The 26,511-nt window shown below is 49.6% G+C and overlaps 1 protein-coding gene across 1 annotated transcript in view; it reads left to right on the top strand.

Annotated features, from left to right (window-relative positions):
• Positions 1–26,511, top strand: part of TRRAP (transformation/transcription domain associated protein) — a 280,470-nt gene that overhangs the window by 143,583 nt on the left and 110,376 nt on the right. The window contains 13 exon segments of the mRNA XM_060260958.1: positions 109–311; positions 1,854–1,975; positions 4,790–5,003; positions 10,341–10,520; positions 12,038–12,184; positions 13,360–13,479; positions 14,930–15,217; positions 19,205–19,217; positions 19,220–19,297; positions 19,300–19,340; positions 22,239–22,292; positions 22,294–22,352; positions 25,818–25,953. Of these exon segments, the coding sequence (XP_060116941.1) occupies positions 109–311; positions 1,854–1,975; positions 4,790–5,003; positions 10,341–10,520; positions 12,038–12,184; positions 13,360–13,479; positions 14,930–15,217; positions 19,205–19,217; positions 19,220–19,297; positions 19,300–19,340; positions 22,239–22,292; positions 22,294–22,352; positions 25,818–25,953 (1,655 nt within the window).

Raw genomic sequence — 26,511 nt, 5'->3', positions numbered from 1 at the left:
CTGTTGGTTACTGGGGGGGAATTGACTGCTCTGTCTTGCCCAGAGCACTTTAGCCCCCTGCGCACTTATCCGATCACACGCGGAATCCTGTTCTGATTCTGCCCACAGCCGGCACAAGCGAACTGGTCATGCTGAGCTTGGACCTTGTGAAAACCCGCCTCGCCGTGATGAGCATGGAGATGAGGAAGAACTTCATCCAAGCCATCCTGACGTCTCTCATCGAAAAATCGAACGATGCCAAAATCCTCCGGGCGGTGGTGAGGATCGTGGAAGAGTGGGTGAAAAACAACTCCCCGACAGCTGCCAGCCAGGTATTTGCCGCAGTGGACGAGACAGACGACGTGGTGTTTCTTTGGGAGGGCCCCAAACCCTACCAGGCCTCCTAAGAAAAGCTTTCTGTGGGTTTTAAAAAAATTAGTTTCTGCAGTGAGAATCTATGCACAGTGGTAAAAAGCACCACTTGCAAAGGGAAAAAAATATATTAATTAGCCGCCTTTCTGTCTTATGGAGCTCATGGCAGCTTACAATATAAAATGCTCAAAACACATAAAACCAAAATTTAAAATCACAATTTAGGATGGCTTTAATTAAATGAGTTCCTTGGAAAAAGCGTCTTTAGCTGCCTCCTAAAGGTGGACAGTGAGGAGGCCAGGTGCACCTCCATGGGGAGGCGGTTCTGTAATTGCGGGGCTGCAAGTGAGAAGGCCCTGTCTTGCGTACTGGCCGGATGAGTTTCTTTGATCGATGGAACAGTCTTTTGCGCTTCTCCCTGTGATCTTAACTCCTGGGCAGTCCTCTAGATACCTTGGGCCACAAGCCAGGAAGGGCTTTAAAGGTCAAAACAAACACCTTGAATGGAGTTCGGGAGTGGATCAGCAGCCAGTGTAATTGCTGCAATGTCAGGGTCACATGCTCCTAAGAGCTGGCCCCTACCAGCAGTCTAGCCACAGCATCTGTGTGAGCTGCAGCTTCCAAACATTCTACAAGGGTAGCCCCAAGTAGAGAGCATTGCGGTAGTCCATCCTGTATTGTCCAAACTCCAGCTGTAGTCAGTATTCCCTGCAAGGGTTTACCCGACTAGAAATAAGGAGGTGGGGGGGAAACCTTGCCTACCCTGTCATCTGACAGCCAATCACCGCCCTTGGCTTCCTAAAACAATATGCAAATAGTGTGAGCAGGGCTTTTTTTGTAGCAGGAAGTCCTTTGCATATTAGGCTACACCACCCTCATGTACCAAACCTCCCAAGAGCTTACAGGGCTCTTCTTACAGGCCCCACTATAAGCTCTTGGAGGACTGGCTACATCAGGGGGGTGTAGCCTAATATGCAAAGGAGTTCTAACTTAAACTTCAGGTATCGGAGGTCTCAGATGCTCTAGGTGACGCTGGTTAGCTCTAGTAAGGTTCTAGGGTTAGCCCTAGTGAGGTTCTCGGGGCTGATAGGAGCCCTCCGGGGACCTGATTCAGTCCGCAAACTGCATGTTTGATACCCCTTTTCTAGGGTTTCTGTCCCAGTTCACCTCTTCTAAATTACTTTGGCAAACCATCCTTGAGCATTACTGGCTAGGTTTCGAGCCTAACACTCTGTCAAATTTTGCATTGCCCTTCCATGTTTTGGAGCAACCACAGCTATGTTAGACATATCCCTGGTGTATCGGTGTATTAGCAGTAACAGGTTGAACATTATGCTTGCCGGATTATTCATGTATAGCTGCGTGTTAGTACTGTGCATGGACACATGTATGTATATATGAATTCAACTTTTGCTTCTATGTGTTTGAGTGTGAGCTGCCAGCAACTGGATGGGCAAGCTAATTTATGTTCTCCCTTTCTCCCCCCCCCCTTTTCTTTTCAGACACCTACCCTCCGAGAGAAGTCCATTTTGTTAGTAAAAATGATGACCTACATTGAAAAACGTTTTCCAGAGGACCTTGAATTAAATGCCCAGTTCTTAGACCTTGTTAACTATGTCTATAGGTAATTATAGCAATTAATCACCTTTTTTTTCCCCCCAGCTTACCGGTTCATAATTTTGTGCCACTCATGACCTTAATAGTATGCCATCCATCTTTTAAAGCTAATTTAGATTTTGGAAAGGTGTGTGTCTGGGGGTGAAATAACAGTCCATTTTTCTCCCCCAAGGTTTCTTTGAACGTATCTGTTTGTCGACACCTCCAGATATTACATCTGTACTGCTGAAAGGGGGAAAGAACGCGTGCTGTGATTCCAGCAGCGTTGCCTCGCATTTTATACGTACTAATACCTGACAGAAATACACCACATGTGCTATAAATAGTAATTGACTGTAGTCGTTCAGAATTTTAATTTCATTTCGTAACAGTTAGCTAAATTGAGTTCTTGTCGTTAGCATAAGTTTGCCTTTCCCCTCCTCCCCCAAATGCGTTGCTTTTAAATGCCTAATTGCTGTTTTGACAAAAAACGTCACTCGTCAGATTATCGGCTCGGCTGAATTTTCACGCACACAGCTGCGTGGGGTACGTTGCCATTTGAGCAGCTAGTACCTGTTAAGGCTGGGAAGTGCTGGTTGAGGTTGCACACAGTTCCCATCGCTCCTGGGCCGCCTGTGTTTCTCCTACACCTTACGTTCTTCCGCCTCGCTTTGTTGATTGGGTTGGATAGCATTGGCCTGGTGCAGACCAATGGGAAACCCAGGTCTCTGCCATGGAGTCCAGCTGGGTGACTTCAGCCAGTCAGACTCTCAGCATAACGTACCTCGCAGGGCTGTTATGAGAACAAATAAGAATGAGAGGAAAATGTTTCCAATCGCTTTTGTTCCTCCTTGGGGAGAGACACTAGAATCAAGTCCAGAAGCATCTTAGAGACCAGGGGGTTTTTTCACGGAGTACAAGCTTCCAAGACTCAAAGCTCCCCTTGTGACAAAAAGTGGAGTATATTTTAAGCGTTTACATTAGTTGATAGTTTCAGACTGTAGCTGTGTTGGTCTGCAGGAGAAGAGCTGGATTCAAGTTGAGCAGCACCTGAGAGACCAACCGTCATAGAATCATAGAGTTGGAAGGGGGCCTACCTCCAGGGTCATCTAGTCCAACCCCCTGCACAATGCAGGAAACAAGTTTTCTTCCACATGCGCTTTCGAGGATCCCTGTGTCACACATCTGACAAATCAAGCATAGTACCCCTCTGCCTGTCGCACCTAATCCATGCTATTGTCACACGCCGTCACGCTGTCATTTGGCATCTGAAATCACTCCACTCTCCCAAGCTACAAGGACAGATGGACTTGCATTCTAGCTGTATCTGAAGAAGTGAGCTCAGGAAATTCAGGAAAGCTCACAGCCTGCCACAAATGTTAGTTTTTCAGGTGCTGCTGCTCACTCTTGCTAGTTTCTCTTCCTGCAGGCAGACCAGCATGGCTCTCCATCTTGGTCTAAATTAAGTTATTTAATGCAAAAAGATAAAGCATTAGCTGAAGGTTTGTTCTAGGCAGGTCTTTCTTCCACACCCGCCCCCCCCCCCATAAGTAGAACTTGTCTTATGTCTGCCCTGAGTTAGAAGCCCTGAGTGACCATAAGGAGATGGGTTCACGCCCACATTTTCTGCCCCAGCTGGGTAGGGTGGAGTGCTTTCTCATCTCTAGGCCTGGCGGAAGTCCAAGTGTCTTGGTGGACTCGTGGTGCCAGTTTGATGTAGTGGTTAAGTATGCGGACTCTTATCTGGAGAACCGGGTTTGATTCTCTGCTCCTCCACATGCAGCTGCTGGAATGGCCTTGGGTCAGCCACAGCTCTCTCAGAGTTGTCCTTGAAATGGCAGCTTCTGGGAGAGCTCTATCAGCCCCACCCACCTCACAGGCTGTCTGTTGTAAAAGAAGAAGAATTGCAGATTTATACCCCGCCCTTCTCTCTGAATCAGAGACTCAGAGCGGCTTACAATCTCCCATATCTTCTCTCCCCACAGCAGGCACCCTGTGAGGTGGGTGGGACTCAGGGCTCTCACAGCAGCTGCCCTTTCAAGGACAGAGTCTCAGAGCGGCCTACAATCTCCTTTCCCTTCCTCCCCCACAACAGACACTCTGTGAGGTGTGTGGGGCTGGAGAGGGCATCTCACAGCAGCTGCCCTTTCAAGGACAGAGTCTCAGAACGGCCTACAATCTCCTATATCTTCTTCCCCCACAACAGACACCCTGTGAGGTGGGTGGGACTGGAGAGGGCTCTCACAGCAGCTGCCCTTTCAAGGACAGAGTCTCAGAGTGGCCTACAATCTCCTTTCCCTTCCTCCCCCACAACAGACACCCTGTGAGGTGTGTGGGGCTGGAGAGGGCTCTCACAGCAGCTGCCCTTTCAAGGACAGAGTCTCAGAACAGCCTACAATCTCCTTTCCCTTCCTCCCCGACAACAGACACCCTGTGAGGTGAGTGGGGTTGAGAGGGCTCTCACAGCAGCTGCCCTTTCAAGGACAACCTGTGGCGGAGCTATGGCTGACTCAAGGCCATGCTAGCAGGTGCAAGTGGAGGAGTGGGGAATCAAACCCGGTTCTCCCAGATAAGAGTCTGCACACTTAACCACTACACCCAACTAGCTCTCTGCCAGAGGGAGGGGGGAAGGTAGAGGAGATTGTGACCACTCTGTGATTCAGAGTATAGGGTAGGATATAAATCCAGAATCTTCAATATTGTAACCCCACGCTGTGCAACTGCTTCTGTTTGAGCTCAGCCCAGGCACTCACTGGATCATCCTTTCCATCTCTGTCGAGGAACGTGGCCTCTCTTGGCCTGCATTGCATGGGGGCTTCATCTTTTATCCTTTCCTCCAAAGGGACGAAAGCCTCTCTGGAAGCGAGCTGACGGCCAAGCTGGAGCCGGCCTTCCTCTCGGGACTCCGCTGCGCTCAGCCGCTCATCCGGGCCAAGTTCTTCGAGGTCTTCGACAACTCGATGAAGCGCCGGGTCTACGAGCGCCTGCTCTACATCACCTGCTCTCAGAACTGGGAGGCCATGGGCAGCCACTTCTGGATCAAGCAGTGCATCGAGGTAGGGAGGCAGATGATCGGAAGCAGTGGGTCACTTTTTAAAAGAAATCAGGGCTGGTTTGCACGGAGCCCGCTGTCTGTTTTTGCGCTTGGGAGCCTCACTGACGTTGGAACTCTTTTTAAAGAACATAAGCGAAGCCATGTTGGATCAGGCCAATGGCCATCCAGTCCAACACTCTGTGTCCCATAAGAACATAAGAGAAGCCATGTTGGATCAGGCCAATGGCCCATCCAGTCCAACACTCTGTGTCACATAAGAACATAAGAGAAGCCATGTTGGATCAGTCCAATGGCCCATCCAGTCCAACACTCTGTGTCACAGAAGAACATAAGAGAAACCGGGATACTTATTGTATATAGCAGGCGTGGCCAAACTGTGGCTCGGGAGCCACATGTGGTTCTTTCATGCATATTATGTGGCCCTTGAAGCCCCACCCCACCCCAGCTGGACTTGGAGAAGGCATTTGTCTCTTTAAATCACTTCTCCCAGCCAAGCCTACCAGCAGCTTGGAGAATGCATGTAAAGTTAAAGTTGCTTTCTTTCCACCTCTTCTCGTCTATTTTCCTTCCCTCCCTCCCTCCCTCTTATATAAAGTAAGTTTGGCCATCCCTGGTATAGAACCAAAGGTCATCATAATAAAAAATTTAAAAACATGATGGTCAAACAAAACTAAATACAACAGGGGTGGCCAGTGGCAGCTCTCCAGATGTTCTTTCCCTACAACTCCCATCAGCCCCTGCCAGCATGGCCAATGGATGGGGCTGATGGGAGTTGTAGGCAAAAAAACACACACATGGCGAGCTGCTGTTGGCCACCCCTGAAATACAACATTTTAAAAGTTCATTGTTAGATACAGTACAAAGGCAGATTTATATTAATTTATAGAAACTGGACTCAGCCATAACCTCTCTGAAACATCCAAGCCCCACTAGGGGTTGCTAGAAGCCAAGAATGACTTCCAGGCATACGCACGCGCGCGCACACACACACACACACAAAATGTGGTTGCTGTCTCTAGAGAGGCCAAGCTGGTGTTTCGGTGGCATCCGTTTTCACGGTCCTCTTTCATCCCGTGCATCCTTTGGAGCAAATGTCCAAAATTCAGGGACTGTCCCTCCCAGCCTTGATATGTGCCCAAAAATAGAGACTGGTGAAAGCGGACGAACACTTTCTAGTTGGCATCGACATTCACTCATGCAGCTTCATCCTCTAGGACTTTAACTCAGTGGCATTTCTGACGCTGCTATGACTGTCACCAGCTCCTGCTGTTCGCTATAACGTATTCATTGTTCTTGATGGGTAAATCTTGGTAATGGGACACAAAAGCTGACGCTTAACAGGGAATAGGGAACGGCTCTTGATTAAAGGTTCGATAATGTGAATGCAAAACCTAGACCCTTGCTGGGTGCGTAACTAAACAATTACCAGAGCTCTAAACGTGATAATCAAGTGGGAAGCAATTCCTTTTGTGCAGCCAGTTGCCACCTAACCCTTCAAATCGCTGGTGTTCAAAACCCCCGCTGGCTGAAGGGGAGGGGGGAGGCAACCCAGCCACCTCTGTCAAAGAATCCCAAGTGCTTGATCATTCATTGCCGCTGACATTTATAAAAAAAATAGAATACGGTGACATTTTAAGTCTGGGATTTTTGTTTTAATGCTTTGCTGCTGGAGTGGGCATCGATGTGGGAGGTTGTTTGCCCTCCGGCTGTATTGTTTGGTAGAACTCGCCAAGTGGGATCCTGCGCACTGGGTAGGAAGTCCACAAGCAGCATTCATGTTAGCCGCAGTGACTGAACGGCACCTTTGTATTCTCAGGCAGCTAACCTCTGAATCCCAGTGCCAGGAGGCAGCCTTGGGAAAGGCCTCAGCCTCTGTGCCCTCTTGCTGGCTTTCCAAAAGCTTTCCACTGATCTTTCCACTGGCTTTCCACTGATCTGAGGCAGTAGAAAGCATGCAGGCTGATATTTTCACATAGGTGGAAATCATTTTGGGGAGGAACAGTAGCACAGTGGTAGAGCATCTGCTTGGGAAGCAGAAGGTCCCAGGTTCAATCCCTGGCATCTCCAAAAAAGGGTCCAGGCAAATAGGCGTGAAAAACCTCAGCTTGAGACCCTGGAGAGCCGCTGCCAGTCTGAGAAGACAATACTGACTTTGATGGACCAGGGGTCTGATTCAGTATAAGGCAGCTTCATATGCAGGAGGGATGGTGGCTCAGTGGTAGAGCATCTGCTTGGTAAGCAGAAGGTCCCAGGTTCAATCCCCGGCATCTCCAACTAAAAAAAGGTCCAGGCAAGTAGGTGTGAAAAACCTCAGCTTGAGACCCTGGAGAGCCGCTGCCAGTCTGAGAAGACAATACTGACTTTGATGGACCAGGGGTCTGATTCAGTATAAGGCAGCTTCATATGTTCATATATATGTTCAAAATAACTGGCTGGCCACTGTGTGAGAGAGGATGCGGGGCTAGATGGACCCCTGGTCCGATCCAGAAGGGCACTTCTTATGCTCTTATTGGGAGAAGGTCTCTTGTTGGACCTCCAGAGGAACTGGTTGGCCGTTATGTGAGCAGGAAGCTGGACTAGAGAGACTGTTGGTCTGAGCCAGCAGGGCGCTCTCAGTGTTCTTACCGGAGTAAGGCCATTGGCTCTGGGTCCTCTTCCAGTGGGACTGATTGGCCACTACGTGACGTGGGCTGCTGGTCTGATCCAGCAAGGCTCTCCTGGGATTCTTAGCAGAGGAAGGGCGTCAGTCTCTATGCTCTGCTGTTGGCCCTGCAGAAGAACTGGCTGACTGGCTACTGTGTGAGACAGGATGCTGGAGTAGGTGGACCACTGGTCTGATCCAGTGGGCTCTTCTGATGCATTTATCAGGGGGAGGCCTTGGCCTTGTATCCTGTTTGTTGGCCCTCCAGGGCAACTGGTTGGTCAGCTTTGTGAGACAGGATGCTGGACTGGATGGACCATGGGTCTGACCCAGAAGGGCTTCTCTTGCCTTCTTAATGGAAGTCACCAACTGGTACTGGATTCATTTCACTGCTTCTACATGGCCCAGAGTGGAGAAGCAAACCTTGTTATCAAGATACCCATCTCCATGTTATGAATAGGCCAGCTTTGAGGTCCAGGGGAGAGGCATGGGTTGGCTTTTTTTTAATGCTAGCACACACTTCAGAACCATTCAGATGCAGACACACTGTGTAGCGATGGCGACAGGAATAAACAGCTTTAAAGCCCTATATGGCCTGGGACCTGCCTACCTGAAGGACCGTCTCTCCCCACACGTTCCCCAGAGAGTACTGAGGTCTGGGACGCAAAACCTTCTCACCATCCCCGGGCCCAAAGAAGTCCGTCTCAAGACAACCAGAGACAGGGCCTTTTCTACAATGGCCCCCACATGGTGGAACCAGCTGCCGGAAGAGGTGAGGGCCCTGCGGGATCTTACTCAGTTCCGCAGGGCCTGTAAGACAAGCCTCTTCCGGCTAGCCTACGCCTGACTAGATTAATGTAGCTTATCAGACTTTAGTGAAATATACGGTATAGTTTTAATGTTAAGATTTTAAGGTTTTTAAATGCTTTGACTTTTTAATTGTAATAATTTTGCACTTTGTTTATTGTTTTATCGTTTGGTGTGAGCCGCCCTGAGCCATTTTATGGGAAGGGCGGGATATAAGTCATAGAATAAATAAATAAATAAATAAATCAAATAAATCAGGACTCTTCTGATGCTCTTCTCAAGGGGAAGGCCTTGGCTTATCTGCACTGTTGTTGGCCCTCTAGAGTAACTGGTTGGCCACTGAGTGAGAGAGGATGCTGGACTAGATGGACCCTCACTGGTCTGATCCAGCAGGACTCTTCTGATGTTCTTAGGAAGGCCTTGGCCTCTCTGCCCTGTTGTTGGCCCTCTAGAGTAACTGGTTGGCCAGCGTGTGAAAGAGGATGCTGGACTAAGTGGACCCTCACTGGTCTGATCCAGCAGGGCTCTTCTGATGTTCTTAGGAAGGCCTTGGCTTCTCTGCACTGTTGTTGGCCCTCTAGAGTAACTGGTTGGCCACTGAGTGAGACAGGATGCGGGACTAGATGGACCCTCACTGATCTGATCCACAGGACTCTTCTGTTGTTCTTAGGAAGGCCTCTGCCTCTATGCCCTGTTGTTGGCCCTCCAGAGGAACCAGTTGGCCACTGTGTGAGATGAGATGCTGGACTAGATGGACTGCTGTTCTGATCCATCAGGGCTCTTCTGATGTTCTTATGAAGGCCTCGGCCTCTCTGCCCTGTTGTTGGCCCTCTAGAGTAACTGGTTGGCCAGCGTGTGAGACAGGATGCTGGACTAGATGGACCCTCCCTTGTCTGATCCCTCAGGGCACTTCAGATGTCCATATGGGTGTTTCTTGAGACCTCTAGGCACTGCTCCAAGGGCAGAATCCCAGAGCCAGGAGGCAGCATCAGGGGAAGGCCTTGGCCTCTCTGCAGGAGGCAGCTGACAAGTTTTCCCTTCTCTCCCCTCTAGCATAAATTCTCCCTTCCCTAAATAGGTTCTTTCTTACCCAGTATTTGCCAGACCCTGCTTTCAAATCCTGTTTCTGGTGGAAGAATTAAGACAGGGATGTCAAACTTGTTTAGTATGAGGGCTGAATCTGATATAAATGAGACCTTGTCAGGCCGGGCCATGTGTGTACCTATTTAAGATTAAGTAGCAAAGATGTACACTTTATAAAGGACACAAACACAATTACAGATTTTTTTTTAAAAAAACCCTTTAAATTGCTTAAAGCGTTGGCACTTGTTGGTCTTTAAGGTGCTTTCTTTGTATTTCTCCCACGGGTTCCAGGGAACTGGGCAAAGGATGCTCTGTCTCTTTCCTTCCTTCCCCAGGGGATGAGAAGGGGGAGGAGCCTCAGCCAATAGAAGGGAGAAAGGCTTGGCTCAGTAGCTCTGCTTTGTGATTGAGAGAGTCTGGCAATGCAAGTTCTCCCCCCCCCCCCCACTCCTCCCCAAGGGAGGAACCTCAGTTATTCGAGAAAATAGAGGTTTTGCTCTACAGCTCTGCTGTGCGATTGAGCAAGCCTTGCAAAGCAAGCTGTGATGCAGAAGGAAGCAAGAGAGAGGGAGAAGGAAGCAGATGACAGCCAGTTGCTTGGGGGCCTGATAGGAGCCCTCCAGGGGCCTGATTCAGCCCCCAAACTGCATGTTTGACGCCCCTGGATTAAGAGGCCTGTAATAATTCACTGAGCTGAACAGGACTTCATTATAATGGTTAAATCCCAGTGCAGAAAGTCTTGAAACCATCTCAGTATGAGGAGCAAGTAGTTTAAGTTTCTTCTTTTGAAAAAAACAAAACGTTTAGCTCTTACTGGCCGTGTGCGAAAGGAACACTGCGATTGGGACGAGCTGCCAAGGGGCCATGCTCCCGTCCATCACCAACGTTATCAACCTGGCCGACAGCCACGACCGGGCAGCCTTCGCCATGGTGACCCACGTCAAGCAGGAGCCTCGCGAAAGAGAAAACAGCGAATCCAAAGAAGAGGTAACACTTCTCATCTTCTGCGCTTGCAGTCATTTCTCTCCCACCTCCTTTGCATTTTAACATGCACTCGAGCTGCCTTCTCTGTGGGGTCTCAGGCGGTCGGTTTGTTTGGTGTGGCGGTTAAGTGCGCGGACTCTTATCTGGGAGAACCGGGTTTGATTCCCCCTCTCCTCCACCTGCAGCTGCTGGAATGGCCTTGGGTCAGCCATAGCTCTGGCAGAGGTTGTCCTTGAAAGGGCAACTTCTGTGAGAGCCCTCTCCAGCCCCGCCCGCCTCACAGGGTGTCTGTTGTGGGGGAGGAAGGGAAAGGAGATTGTGGGCCGTTCTGAGACTCTGTCCTTGAAAGGGCAGCTGCTGTGAGAGCCCTCTCCAGCCCCACCCACCTCACAGGGTGTCTGTTGTGGGGGAGGAAGGGAACGGAGATTGTGGGCCGTTCTGAGACTCTGTCCTTGAAAGGGCAGCTGCTGTGAGAGCCCTCTCCAGCCCCACCCACCTCACAGGGTGTCTGTTGTGGGGGAGGAAGGGAACGGAGATTGTAGGCCGCTCTGATACTGTCCTTGAAAGGGCAGCTGCTGTGAGAGCCCTCTCCAGCCCCACGCACCTCACAGGGTGTCTGTTGTGGGGGAGGAAGGGAAAGGAGATTGTAGGCCGCTCTGAGACTCTGTCCTTGAAAGGGCAGCTGCTGTGAGAGCCCTCTCCAGCCCCACACACCTCACAGGGTGTCTGTTGTGGGGGAGGAAGGTAAAGGAGATTGTAGGCCACTCTGAGATTCTGTCCTTGAAAGGGCAGCTGCTGTGAGAGCCCTCTCCAGCCCCACCCACCTCACAGGGTGTCTGTTGTGGGGGAGGAAGGGAACGGAGATTGTAGGCCGCTCTGATACTGTCCTTGAAAGGGCAGCTGCTGTGAGAGCCCTCTCCAGCCCCACGCACCTCACAGGGTGTCTGTTGTGGGGGAGGAAGGGAACGGAGATTGTAGGCCGCTCTGATACTGTCCTTGAAAGGGCAGCTGCTGTGAGAGCCCTCTCCAGCCCCACGCACCTCACAGGGTGTCTGTTGTGGGGGAGGAAGGGAAAGGAGATTGTAGGCCGCTCTGAGACTCTGTCCTTGAAAGGGCAGCTGCTGTGAGAGCCCTCTCCAGCCCCACCCACCTCACAGGGTGTCTGTTGTGGGGGAGGAAGGGAAAGGAGATTGTAGGCCACTCTGAGATTCTGTCCTTGAAAGGGCAGCTGCTGTGAGAGCCCTCTCCAGCCACACCCACCTCACAGGGTGTCTGTTGTGGGGGAGGAAAGGAAAGGAGATCTACGGCAGGGGTGGCCATGCTGGCTGGGGCTGATGGGAGTTGTAGGCAAAAAACATCTGGAGAGCTACCATTGGCCACCCCTGCTCTACGGTCTTCTTCTGTCTGTCTGTCGCAGATAGTAGCTTTCTGTGGTCCTGGTCATAGATCTGATCACAGCTCTTTCACAAGGCCACGTGGGTGTAATATGCTGCCTCTATAACTACCGACCTTTTCCTCAGGATGTGGAGATAGACATCGAGCTAGCCCCTGGCGATCAAACCAGCACACCCAAAACCAAAGAACTGTCTGAAAAGGACATCGGCAACCAGCTGCACATGTTGACCAACAGGCACGACAAGTTCCTCGACTCTCTCAGGGAAGTAAAGGTTAGCCAGGTTTTTTTCTCCTTGTCATTTTTCCGTGTTTGTTTGGGATCTTTTAGGAAAATATCCGAGGGTGGAACGCCTGATGGTCTGCAGAGTTAAAGTGTCCCCAAAGCCGATAAAGTCAAGTGAATTTTGGCAGCCCTCCCTCACCACAGGGTAGTGCATGAAATATTTCCCTGCTGCCTGCCTGCCTGCCTGAGCATGTTCATTGTACTGTCTTCTGCTCCTTTCCCACCTTTCCTCTTCTTTTTTCTGGCAATCTGTTTAAAAATCTTTCTGGTCCCAGCTCGAGGAAGTGAACAAGAATAGTGAGTGACATAAGATGTTCTGAAAATGAGAAATAAAAGGCTTTTCTAGCCCCCAGTTTAACCAAATTCCCCAAACGACAATTTTCACTCTGCCATGGAAATAAATTAAAGAATCCAGCTCCATGAAGGAGCAAGGGAGAAGAAAATGTTACCTGCAAGTCGCTACAACCTTGATAGAAAGTCCCGAAGGGAAAAGACCGAGTTTGTAATATTTATTTACTTTCTTTATTGTCTGCCTTTCTCATGGACAGTCAAGATGGATTACAGAATTATAAAAAACAGTGTGGTAAACACCAGCAAAATTATTTTCTAGATGTATACATATTTTTTCCCTGAGTAAATTCAGATGATGAAACTCAAAAGACTTGACAAAACAGAGATGGACCCCTTACATCCAGTAAACAATGCTGTATGAAGAGGGAGGAGAAAAGAACTGCTAAAGTTTTCACCCTTGTTCCCTTTTTTAAAAAAAGATGTGCCTTTAAACAACATGGTTTCCCCAACACCCTGTTTCTCAGTGCCTCAGTGGTGATGTTAGGGGGTGTGACCTCAAATGAGTTCCTGCTGGGCTTTTTCTACAAAAAAAAGCCCTGAACAGAACACTAAGCTAGACGTACCCAGCATCCATCTGGCTCTGCGGAGTTTCTGTTTTCAGTTGCTTGTTGGATGATGGTGAAGGATGATGGAAGTCACCTGGGTTCTTGAAGCTATCTTCCTCTCTGTCCAGCAGGCAGCTGGGCTTTTGCTTTTTGAAGTGTGCATTTGCCTTTCTTTTTGTCTGCACCCCGTCACTCGGTTATGGGATGATGAGAACCAGCTTCCTCATTTAATGCACCCCTCCCCCCTCCTTTTTTTGTTTGTTTTCAGACCGGAGCGCTGCTCAGCGCCTTTGTGCAACTGTGCCACATTTCCACGCCTTTAGCCGAAAAGACCTGGATCCAACTTTTCTCCCGGTTGTGGAAAATCCTCTCTGACCGGCAGCAGCATGTGAGACTTCTCAGTATTGGTTTTATATCTTTGTAAAAGGATTTTGCTTCTTTACTGAAAGACACACTGTTGGCACCTTAGACCTCATGCTGTAGGAAGAAGCTGCCTTAAGACCGGCACAGGGAATTAATACAGCTGGGGGAAATGGGGAGAGGTTCAGACTTAACTGGGGGAAATCAGTATCTTTGTCCTCCGATCTATGTTGCCGTTATTTGGCCATTTCCCCCACCCCCCCTTACACTACTTGATTTTTATTTTAAATGTTCAATAGAGGTACAGAAGGGAAAAAGAGGGAGTGGGGAAAAGGGGAGAAACATATATTAAATATTATAAGTACCTAAATACACAATATATGGGCAGTTTTACTAATATGAATACTGAAGGTATTTCTTATTCCATGTAGAAATAAGTAAGAATAGTTTAGCAAAAATATGAGGTTCCATGATTTATTTGATTTATATCCCACCCTTCCCGCCAAAGCAGACTCAGGGCAGCTCACAATACATAATAGAACAATAAAAACATTTCAGTGTTTTACCAGAAAAAGTTTGACCACAAGGATAAATTATGATAATCCTAAAAAGCTTTCCAGTTGTTAAATCCAGTTCTCCAGAGATGTGAGCACATAGTCGCTTTGGCCATTTTTTGAAGGGTTGCCATGTTAGTTTGCTGCAGCTACACAAAACAGAAGCCCAGTGGCTCCTTAAAGATGCAGATGAAACCAGGCATGCCCAAGGGGCCTGTGGTCTGCCATAACCAGCAGGGTCGGGCAAGGGAGGAACAACTGCTATGTGGGGTGGCCCTGAGCTATAATATACCAGCAGCGGTTGGCTGGGGGAAGGTGAGGCAGCCACTTAAAAGAAGTGGCAGGTGAAGCTGGATGTCAGGCTGGCCCAGTCTCACCCTATAGGCAGTAGTTCCTGCCAATCACCCCAGGAGCACGATGCAAAAAGAGGAAGGGGCGGGCATACCCCAGGGAGCCTCCCTCAGGAGAGCCAAGGAATCAAGCTCGGGAGGACAGGCTAGCCCAGAGGTAGGGAACGTTGGCTCTCCAGATGCTTTTTTTTTTGCCTACAACTCCCATCAGCCCCAGCCAGCATGGCCAATGGCTGGGGCTGATGGGTGTTGTAGGCAAAACACATCTGGAGAGCCAACGTTCCCTACCCCTGGGCTAGCTCTCCTGCCAGCTAACCAGCTCATGGGAGGGCAGCAGAAAGAGAAGCAGATGACCCAATCATCCCCTTGCCCTCTCTAGCTTCAGGCCTCAAACGGGGGCTCCGGTGGGGTGCTCTCAGCCCCACCCATCCCTGATGGTGCCATCAACATTCACACGTTTATTCCACCATGAGTTGTCATGAGTCACAGCCTGCCTCTTCAGACGCATCGGAAAAGTTTTGGCAGACCGATCAGTGCGATCAGGGATTGATTGGATTGGATTTGTGCCCCACAGGCCCTAGCGGGCGAGATCAGCCCTTTCCTGTGCAGCGGCAGCCACCAGGTGCAGCGTGACTGCCAGCCGAGCGCCCTGAACTGCTTTGTGGAGGCCACGTCGCAGTGCGTCCCCCCCATCCCCATCCGGCCCTGCGTGCTGAAGTACTTGGGCAAGACCCACAACCTCTGGTTCCGCTCGACGCTCATGCTGGAGCACCAGGCCTTCGAGAAGGGACTCAGCCTGCAGATCAAGTCCAAGCAGACCTCCGAATTTTACGAGCAGGAAAGCATCACGCCTCCCCAACAGGTAGGGTGCCTCCACCGCTTTTTGTGTCTCTCTGTGCGTGAGATTTTGCATAGCTTAAAATGACAAATGATTACAAGTTCTGCTATTCGGGGAGGGGTGGTGGTGGTGGAATTTCCTCCAAGGTTAGTCTCAGCTCAGATTCACCCAGGCTAAGCATCATTCATAATTCATCCATGCTGCGATGGAGAGACAAGGGCAAAAAATGAGAGGCATGCTCATTTTCTCTCCCGGGCTGGATTGGATTACAAGGCCGTTGGATAGAAGCTTCCCCCACCCCCAGCCACGAAACGTGGTCTTGAGAACAGGGAGCCGGGGGCAGCCACCTCGGGGTACTAAAGCACTTTCTGGGCTCCAGCACAAACCACGGTGGAGGCCAGCCAGGATTTCCTCTCACCACAAACCAAAGCAAGCTTTGTGGTGGCTCGGCAGCCCTGGGGAAATGGAGATTAGCTGAGGTGGGTGCGGATGATGTGCTAGAGAATTTGTCAGGTGAACATATATGAATATACGAAGCCTCCTTAAGCTGAATCTGACCCTTTTTGGTCCATCAAAGTCAGTCTTGTCTACTTAGACCGGCAGCGGCTCTCCAGGGTCTCAAGCTGAGGTTTTTCACGCCTACTTGCCTGGGCCCTTTTTAGTTGGAGATGCCGGGGATTGATGCCGGGCTCTCCAGGGTCTCAAGCTGAGGTTTTTCACGCCTACTTGCCTGGACCCTTTTTAGTTGGAGATGCCGGGGATTGATGCCGGGCTCTCCAGGGTCTCAAGCTGAGGTTTTTCACGCCTACTTGCCTGGACCCTTTTTAGTTGGAGATGCCGGGGATTGAACCTGGGACCTTCTGCTTACCAAGATGCTCTACCACTGAGCCACCGTCCATCCCCTTAGACATATGAGGCTGCCTTATACTGAATCAGACCCCTTCCCAAGCAGATGCTCTACCACTGAGCCACCATCCCTCCCCTGCTCTCCAGGGTCCCAAGCTGAGGTTTTTCACACCTATTTGCCTGGACCCTTTTTTGGAGATGCCGGGGATTGAACCTGGGACCTTCTGCTTCCCAAGCAGATGCTCTACCACTGAGCCACCGTCCCTCCCCGACGGTGTGCACATTTTTTTTTTAAAATGCTGCGTTGGCAGCAGTGGCCGCCACAGCACAAGGATCTTCACTGCGGGAATGAAGGTAAATGCCAGCAGTCATTTCATGGCTGGCTCCACTTCTTGCGGGCGTCATTTTGTGGCAGCCATTTTGTGGCTGTGCCCATAATACTGGATTCCAAAGATGCCTGCAGGCTGAAAAAGATTGAGGACCCCTGTCCTATGATATAGTCATGCGCGATGTGTGCTGTTGCAACATTTTGTTTCGCCTTGTTTCAGGAAGCTACATTAGCAAAGGGGAATGTGGTAATCGAAAATACAATCTCTCTTCTTGGTGGGGCCAATTCTCCCCCTCCTTAGGAGAGGGATGGTGGGTCAGTGGTAGAGCATCCGCTTGGTAAGCAGAAGGTCCCAGGTTCAATCCCCGGCATCTCCAACTAAAAAGGGTCCAGGCAAAGAGGCGTGAAAACCCTCAGCTTGAAACCCTGGAGAACCACTGCCGGTCTGAGTAGAAAAGACTGACTTTGATGGACCAAGGGTCTGATTCAGTAGAAGGCAGCTTCATATGTTCATAATCCAGACACACCTCTTGTCTGAGGTGGAGAGCAGGCAGCCGTTTTGGAGGGATGGTGGCTCAGTGGTAGAGCATCCGCTTGGGAAGCAGAAGGTCCCAGGTTCAATCCCCGGCATCTCCAAAAAAGGGTCCAGGCAAATAGGTGTGAAAAACCTCAGCTTGGGACCCTGGAGAGCAGGGGAGGGATGGTGGCTCAGTGGTAGAGCATCTGCTTGGGAAGCAGAAGTTCCCAGGTTCAATCCCCGGCATCTCCAAAAAAGACAGTACTGACTTTGATGGACCAAAGGTCTGATTCAGTATAAGGCAGCTTCATATATGAGGGAGGGACGGTGACTCAGTGGTAGAGCATCTGCTTGGGAAGCAGAAGGTCCCAGGTTCAATCCCCGGCATCTCCAAAAAAAGGGTCCAAGCAAGTAGGCATGAAAAACCTCAGCTTGAGACCCTGGAGAGCCGCTGCCAGTCTGAGAAGACAATACTGACTTTGATTGACCAAAGGCCTGATTCAGTAGAAGGCAGCTTCATATGTTCATATGTAATCAGATCTTCATTGGCCGATCAGAAGCCTTGCCGAGCAAAAGCCCATGCTTGTTTTCTAGAAAGATGGTCAAGCATCGGGAAAGGTGTCGGTGAGCATCACATCGGGGACCCCTCCAACAGAAACGAACACCTTCGTGCAGGGGTGTCGAACTCAATTGTTACGAGGGCCAGATCTGACTTAAATGAGACGTTGTCGGGCTGGGCCATGTGTGTCATAAAATGTAATGCAGAGATAAAAACTTAATAAAGGACACAGACAAACACAATTAAAGATTTTTTTTTTAAAGTTAAAACATTTAGCACTTGCTGGTCCTTAAGGTGCTTTTTTTGCATCTCTCCCATGGGCTCCAGGGCGCTGGGCAAAGGAAGCTCTGACTTTTTCCTTCCTTTCCCAGGGAGCCAGGAGGGGGTGGAACCTCAGCCAATAGAAGAGAAGTTTGGCTCAGTAGCTCTACTGTGCAATTGAGAGAGCCGGACAAAGCAAGTTCTCCTTCCCCCATTTCCTCCCCAATGGAGGAGCCTCAGCCAATTGAGAAAATAGAGGCTTTGCTCTGTAGCTCCTGTGGGATTGAGCAAGCCTGGCAAAGCAAGCTGTGATACAGAAAGAAGCAAGAGAGAGGGAGAAAGAAGCAGATGACAGCCAGTTGCTCAAGGGCCTGATAGGAGCCCTCCAGGGGCCTGATTCGGCCCCCGGGCCACATGTTTGGCACCCCTGCCTTGGCACCCCAGTCTTGGCTTCTCAGAGACTTTGCACCCAGGATCAACAACTAGATCCAAATCTGAATCTTTGTGGAACAGCCACCACTAAAGTTTCCAGCCCAAAGGTGTTTGTGGCACAAAGGAGGGATCGTGGGGCTTTTGCTATTCCACTGGGAGAGCTGGATTCTTCTCCTTAGAGAGGGGCTGTGGCTCACAGGTAGAGCCTCTGCTTGGCATTCAGAAGGTGCCAGGTTCTATCCCCGGCATCTCCAGTTAAAGAGATCAGATAGTAGGCAGCATGAAAGACCTCCGTCTGAGACCCTGGAGCAGGGGTGGCCAAACTTGCTTAAAGGAAGAGCCACATAGAATAAACGTCAGATGTTTGAGTCGCAAGACATGCATGTCAGATGTTTGAGAGCTGCAAGATAGGAAGGAAGGAATGTGGGCAAAGTGCTATAGGAAGGAAGGAAGGCAAAGTGCTATAGGAAGGAAGGAAAATAGATGGGGGGGGGGGAAGAGGCAGGGAGAGGTGGAAATAAAGCAACTTTAACTGCATTCTCCAAGCTGCTAGGCTGGCTTGGCTTGGAGAACTGATTTTAAGAGAGAAACACCTTCTCCAAGTCAGCTGGTGGGTGGTGGGGGCTTCAAGAGCCACCCAATATGTCTGAAAGAGCCACATGCGGCTCCCAAGCCACGGTTTGACCACCCGTGCCCTGGAGAGCCGTTGCCAGTCTGAGTAGACAGTATTGATGGGCCAGTGGTCTGATTCAATATGAAACAGTGGTCTGATTCAGCTTCAGATGTTCATCAGTCCGTCTCCTGAGCTGTTGCTCCCATAAAGCTACTTCCTAACCTAGAGATAAAACCAAGCCTGGAAAAACTGAGAGATTCTTTGGTGTATTGATCATGGAGCTCCTGCCCTGTTTTAACACCAGGCCCCAGCCAGCAGAACAGTGCCTTGTCTTGGCCAGCTGCCTGGCGGGTCTGTTTCTCAGCTTCCAGCCCTCAGGGCTCAATCACCCGTTTCGCAGTGTCGGTGACCGTAAAGAAGAATGTTCCCTGTTTTGTTTCCTCCCTCCCCGTAAGGAAATACTCGATTCTCTGCTGAGCTGTACTCCTTGCTGCAAGAGGAAGACATGTGGGCCGGGCTATGGCAGAAGCGTTGCAAATTTCCCGAGACGCCACCGCGATCGCCTACGAACAGCACGGCTTCTTTGAGCAGGTAGCCCATTTGATTTTCGACTTCGCGGAAGCGGTGTGGTCTTGCAGCCAAACGGTGTTACCGGAAACACTTAAAAAAACGAAGAATGGGCCCTGTTTCCAAGCTTGGTGATATAGATCGGTGTTTCCCAAAGCCAGGGTCGCGACCTGGCACCAGGCCGCGGAGCCCTCAACGCCAGTCCGCGGGGCCTCCAGTCCCCTGACCGCCCCTTCCCCCGCCTTCCCCCACATCGCGCCTCCCTCCCCAGGGTCGCACGCCTCCTTGTCCCTCCCTTCCCCACCTCAGGCAGGTCAGTTTCATGCTGCACAAAGCCCTTCCCCCCCCCCATCACCCGATCACCCGGAAATCGGCGCGGAGCTCATTCCACACTGGGCCAAGCCAGTAGCAGCTCAAACAGATTGCAGCCGAAAAGGGTGCTTGGCTCCTCTCTTCGCCCTCCCCAGCACTTCCTTCCCATCCAGGAATGAGCTTGGCCCGGTGTAGAATGAGCTCTGCGCAGATTTCTGAGCGATCGGGCCGTCTGGCGGGGGGTGGAGAAGAGCTTTGTGCAGCATGAAACTGACCTGCCAGAGGTGGGGAAGGGAAGGAGAAGGAGGCGCACGACCTGGAGGGGGCGAGGAGGCGCGATGCGGAGGAAGACTGGGGGAGGGGCAGCCAGGGGACTGGAGTCCCCACGAACTGGTGTTGAGGGCTCCGTGGCTGGATTTCCCAGCAAGAGGTGTCCTTTCTTTAACTCTTTCCTTCTTTTCAGCCTTTTCCTTCCTTCCTATTTCCTTTCTTCTTTCTTTTATTTTTTTTTCTATATTGGTTCCAATTCTCCCTTCCTCCTCCCTCCCCTCTCTCTCTTCTTTCTTTCTTTCTTTCTTTCTTTCTTTCTTTCTTTCTTTCTTTCTTTCTTTCTTTCTTTCTTTCTTTCTTTCTCTCTTCTTCTTTCTCTCTTTCTCTCTTTCTCTCTTTCTCTCTTTCTCTCTTTCTCTCTTTCTTCTCTTCTTTCTCTTCTTCTCTCTCTTTTCTTCTCTTTTCTTCTCTCTCTCTCTCTCTCTCTCCCTCCCTCCCTCCCTCCCTCCCCTCCCTCCCTTCCTTCCTTCCTTCCTTCCTTCCTTCCTTCCTTCCTTCCTTCCTTCCTTCCTTCCTTCCTTCCTTCCTTCCTTCCTTCCTTCCTTCCTTCCTTCCTTCCTTCCTTCCTTCCTTCCTTCTTCTCTCTCCGTCAATCAGTCTTTTTCTGTCTTTCTTCCTTCCTCTCTCTCTCTGTCAGTCAGTCTTTTCCCCTGTCTTCCTTCGCTCCTTTCTTCCTTGCCATTGCTAATCTGAGTAGACTGGGTGCAGGGGAGAGACCCTTTTAAACGCCCTGCCATTTCATGTTTTCCCAGGCTGAGAGCATTTTATATTTTCAGTTTTCTGCTGTGTGCTTTTTCTTAATGTTTTATTTTTATAATTGCATTGCAAAATCCCACTATTCTCCTACCTTTCCTAAACAAAATATTGCAAGAGTTTTAGGCTTGTTTGTACATCATTTCCTGTCTCCCAGCTCCACCCCGCAAAGTCTCCTGGCTCCACCCCCAAATTTTAGTGGGCCATGAAGGAGAAATGTGAAAATAACCGAGCCATAGGGGGGAAAGTTTGGAAAACCCTGATATAGATTACTGGCAGAGCTACGTATAGTCAGGATGTCAGGAAATTTAATTAAGGGCTTTTTCGCAAGCTTAAGCACTCGGTGGGGGCCACCAGGATGACTTGTACAACGTTCTGTAATATTGTTGTGCAGCTTTTAAGAAGCTTTTTCCAGCTACAATCCCTTTTATGCAGTGCCCTGCAATGTTTAAGCACTGTAAAGTATCACGATCTTGGAGTAAACAGGATTTAAATTTTGAGCATGTTTCCCAAACCCACAGACTTCGAAACGGATTCCAGACACCCTTTCCCCCAACTAAAGAGACAAATCCAGCTGTCACAGCTGTGCACGTACAGCACCCATCAGCTTGTAAATTGTGTTAAAGATGGAAGAGCTGGTTCCGGAAGTCTCTGCTTCCTAAACAGATAACTTGAGTTCTTGAGTGCTTTCTGAGTCTGAAGTCCCAATTCCCAGTTCTGACTTTCCTGTTTGGACAATGACAGGGGTGTCAAACTCATTTGTTATGAGGGCCGGATCTGACATAAATGAGACCTTGTTAGGGTCTGACCATTCGTGTTATAAAATGCAATGCCAGGTAGCAGAGAGATAAACTTTCTAAAGGACACAGACAAACACAATTAAAGATTTTTAAAAAAAACTTAAAATGAAACATGCTTAAAACATTAGCTCTTGTTGGTCTTAATAGTGCTTTCTTTGTATCACTCCTGTGTGCCGTGCTGCCTCTAAGCTGAGTTGTGAGCTAGCTCAGTTTTTTAGTCTCCAGCTCGCACATTTTTGTCCTGTCTCAGGAGAAAAAAAAATGGTCCCAGAGCAAACTAATTCATGCAGTAGCTCACAACTTTAATGCCAGTAGCTCATTAAGTAGACTTTTTGCCCCCATGACTCCACAGCTTAGAGGGAGTATTGCGTGCGATCCAGGGAAGTGGGCAAAGAAAGTTCTAGCTCTTTCCTTCCTTCCCCATGGGGCCAGGAGGGAAAGGATCCTCAGCCGATAGAAGGAAAAGAGGCTTGTCTCAGTAGCTCTGCTGTGAGATTGAGCAAGGCTGGCAGAGCAAGCTGCGATGCAGAAAAGGAAGCAAGAGAGAGGAGAAGGAAGCAGATGACAGCCAGTCGCTTGGGGGCCTGATTCGGTCCCCGGGACGCATGTTTGACATCCCTGATAGCACATCTGTTTGAGAGCAGAATCTTCCACCCGGTTGGAGCAGTTGCATTTTTGGATTTGATGAGGAGGGGAGGGAAAAACAAATTGTTGGTTTTTCTTTCAGGCCCAAGAAACCTACGAAAAGGCGATGGATAAAGCCAAGAAAGAGCATGAGAGGGAGTAACGCCTCCCCTGCTGTTTTCCCCGAGTATCAGCTCTGGGAAGACCACTGGATTCGGTGAGTGATTTTAAATTGGTCCATCCTTGGCAGTATCAGAGGATAAATTTGGGTGATTTGTTACGCAAAATATGAAGCGCTCGTATCTCAAGCACTAGGAAGTAATCGAGCAGCTCAGGAAGTAATCGAGGAATGGGGAATTTAGCTTTGTCTCCGTCTAGACTCTTTCTGAAGAGCCCCCTGGTGCAGAGTGGTCAGCTGCAATACTGCAGTTCAAGCTCAGCTCGTGACCTGAGTTTGATCCCGGCAGAAGTTCAGGTAGCTGGCGCAAGGTTGACTCAGCCTTCCATCCTTTTGAGGTCGGTAAAATGAGTTTCCAGCTTGCTGGGGGTGGGGGGCGGAAGGGACGGTGGCTCAATGGCAGAACATCTGCTTGGTAAGCAGAAGGTCCCAGGTTCAATCCCCGGCATCTCCAACTAAAAAGGGTCCAGGCAAGTAGGCGTGAAAAACCTCAGCTTGAGACCCTGGAGAGCTGCTGCCAGTCTGAGTAGACAATACTGACTTTGATGGACCCAGGGTCTGATTCAGTAGAAGGCAGCTTCATATGTTCATATGTATGAGAATTGAAATCCATTCTAAAGTGGGACGGTGGCTCAGTAGTAGAGCATCCCAGGTTCAATCCCTGGGCATCTCCAACTAAAAAGGGTCCAGGCAAGTAGGTGTGGAAAACCTCAGCTTGAGACCCTGGAGAGCCGCTGCCCATCTGAGTAGACATTACTGACTTTGATAGACTGAAGGCCTGATTCAGTATAAGGGCAGCTTCATATGTTCATATGTTCAAAGTGTAAATGACTGGTGAAGGGCAATGGCAAACCACCCCGTAAAAAGCCTGCCATGAAAACGTTGTGAAAGCAACGTTGCCCCAGAGTCAGAAATGACTTGTACTTGCACAGGGGACTACCTTTACCTGTCTAGTTGACCACTGCCTGAAGCCTTGTGTCTGTCAGCAGGGTCCACCCACAAGTGGTTGAGTATGGCTTGTCTCAGCCAAAGTGTGTTGCCCCTGCAGGAGCTGGGCCAGGACGTGCCCTGAGCAGGCAGGACGGAGCCACAGACTCTGGGTGCAGTAATAGAGTTTGACTGCTAGGTGGCACCCGTGACATCCTGAAGCTTTGCCTTGGAGCACCTGGGAGGCAACCGTAGCAGGATTTCTGATTGGCTAAAGGGACCAGGGGCGGGGATTGAAGGATGTTCTTTTTAAGGAGGAGGAAGAAAATTATCCTGGCTCAGGCAGCATGGAAAGGCGGAGATACAGGGTGGCGTGACCTGCTCCCCTCTCCAGTCTGAGGCCTTGGTAGGTCCTCCACCTCAAAGAAGTTCATGGGGCAACCAGGGGAAGTTCATGTGGCCTTGACCAGGGGAAGCATCAGATCTTAGAATCATAGCGTTGGAAGGGATCTCCAGGGTCATCTACTCCAACCCCCTGCACAATACAGGAAATTCACAATACCACCCCACCTCAGTTGACCCCTGCTTCATGGCTGGAAGATGGCAAAAAACCCTTCTAGGATCCCTGACCAAACCGGCCTGGAGAAAAATTGCTTCCTGATCCCAAAGTGGCAATCAGCAGTTCCCTTGGCATGTAAGAAGAGGCCATAAGAACTAAGCACTGCTGCAGCCCTTCCTTCTGCCTAATTCACAGAATTAGCATTGCTATCGGATGGCCATCTAGCCTCTGCTTGAAAACCTCCAAGGAAGGAGAGCCCAGCACCTCCCGAAGAAGGCCGTTCCACTGAGGAACTGCTCTAAATGTCAGGAAGTTCTTCTAATGTTTAGTCAAAGATTCTTGGTTTAATTTCATCCCGTTGGTTCTGGTCTGACCTCCTGGTGCAACAGAAAACAGCTCAGTGCCATCCTCTAGATGACAGTCCTTCAAGTTCTTGAAGATGGTGATCATATCACCTCTCAGTCGTCTCCTCTCTAGGCTAAACGTACCCAGCTCCTTCAGCCTTTCCTCATGGGACTTGGTCTCCAGACCCCTCACCATCTTTGTCGCCCTCCTCTGCACCCATTCCAGCTTGTCTATATCCTTCTTAAATTGTGACTCCTAAAACTGAACACTTGCAATGATGTCATTTGTGATTAGTTTTGAGTGATGCAGTAGAAATTTTTATACGTATTATTACAGAATATGGGCAGACACTGGTATTGGGCTGATCTCTTCCCACATTCAGACCTTTGGTCCATCAAGGTCAGTATAGCCTGCTCTGACTGGCAGCAGCTCTCCGGGATTTCAGGAGGCATCTTTCCCATCACGTCATACCTGAATCCTTTAAAGTGGAGAAGCTGGCCTTGAAGCTGGGACCTTCTGCGTGCAAAGCAGAGACTCTTCCCCTGAACCATGGATCAATCCATCTACTCAGGAGCCAAGCGTCTCTTTCTGTAGAAGAAAAGCCAGGCTGCCTGAGGCTGGATTTGAGGGCACTCCCCATGTCCTCTGTTGAGCCAATCTTTCTCCAAGGGAATGGTTGCAGGTGTATAATACAGAATAGGTATATAATACTGAAACATTTACTAATAATACATTACAAGGCATACAGAGAGCCAGTTTGGTGTAGTAGTTAAGTGCACGGACTCTTATCTGGGAGAACCGGGTTTGATTCTCCACTCCTACACTTGCAGCTGCTGGAATGGCCTTGGGTCAGCCATAGCTCTGGCAGAGGTTGTCCTTGAAAGGGCAGCTGCTGTGAGAGCCCTCTCCAGCCCCACCCACCTCACAGGGTGTCTGTTGTGGGGGAGGAAGGGAAAGGAGATTGTAGGCCGCTCTGAGACTCTGTCCTTGAAAGGGCAGCTGCTGTGAGAGTCCTCTCAGCCCCACCCACCTCACAGGGTGTCTGTTGTGGGGGAGGAAGGTAAAGGAGATTGTGAGCCGCTCTGAGATTCAGAGTGGAGGGCGGGATATAAATCCAATATCATCATCATCATATAACAATGTGAAGACTGAAAATGTAATAATATGTTGTAAAACATATAATAAGATAGAAATCTTTAAAAATTAAGTAGTAGCCAAAAGACGCCAAAATACAAAAATGGGGATAGGGGGAAAAATTGCATCTAGGTTAACCTCTTTGAGAAAATTTAGAAGAAGAACAAGAGATATTGGATTCATACTCCACCCTTCACTCTGAATCTCAGAGTGGCCTAAAATCTCCTTTACCTTCCTCGCCCAAAACAGTGAGGTGGGTGGGGTTGAGAGAGTTCTCACAGCAGCTGCCCTTTCAAGGACAGCTCTGTGAGAGCTATGGCTGACCCAAGGCCATTCCGGCAGCTGCAAGTGGAGAAGTGGAGAATCAAACCCGATTCTCCCAGATAAGAGTTCACGCACTTAACTACTACACCAATCTGGCAACAACTTTTCTGCATATATTGTATGAAGTGTTTAAAAACGCTTTTTAAGAAATGGAGCAGCCTGACCTTTTCTTTTTCCTCTCCTTCCCCCCCACCTCTCCTGTTCTCCTTCGGCAGGTGCTCCAAAGAGTTGAACCAGTGGGAAGCCTTGACTGAGTACGGGCAGTCCAAGGGTCACATCAATCCCTACCTGGTTCTGGAATGTGCATGGCGGGTCTCCAACTGGACTGCCGTGAAGGAGGCCCTGGTGCAGGTGGGTTTCACTCTGGGGAGCAAAAGGGCTCTTTCTAAGGGAGAAAAGATTCTTTCCCCCCGCCCCGCACCCCAAAAAAAGGTTGTCTGAAACAAAGCAGAGTCCGTCACACAGGCCTAAAGAACTAAGTTGACGTGTTAATCCCCTGGATGCCAAACGTTGGTTGTTGTCTGGGAGCTCAGAACTCCAGCGTCAGCAGAATGGTGGCATGCAAAGGCTTTTGCCCCGCTGGGTTTGCGTCTCGTCATTCAAAGATGTTGGCTAGCAGTCCTGAACTGTGATTTTAAATTTTGGTTTCTGTTTTTATTTGTTGATTTTATTTTATTTGTGTTATCCCTATTGTAACCTGGCTTGAGCTCCATGGAAGAAAGGTGACTAATGAAAAGTGATAGGTGGGTAGGCTAATAGATGGGCAGACAGGAAGGCAGACCAGTAAGCAGGTAGGTAGACAGGTAGATGAAGGAAGGAAGAACATAAGGACATAAGAGAAGCCATGTTGGATCAGGCCAGTGGCCCATCCAGTCCAACACTCTGTGTCACATAAGAACAGAAGAGAAG

Source organism: Heteronotia binoei, chromosome 20, assembly GCF_032191835.1.
Source record: "Heteronotia binoei isolate CCM8104 ecotype False Entrance Well chromosome 20, APGP_CSIRO_Hbin_v1, whole genome shotgun sequence".
Taxonomy (NCBI): Eukaryota; Metazoa; Chordata; class Lepidosauria; order Squamata; family Gekkonidae; genus Heteronotia; species Heteronotia binoei.
Note: the sequence above shows the minus strand (reverse complement) of the source record. Positions and strands in the feature narration are given on the sequence as shown.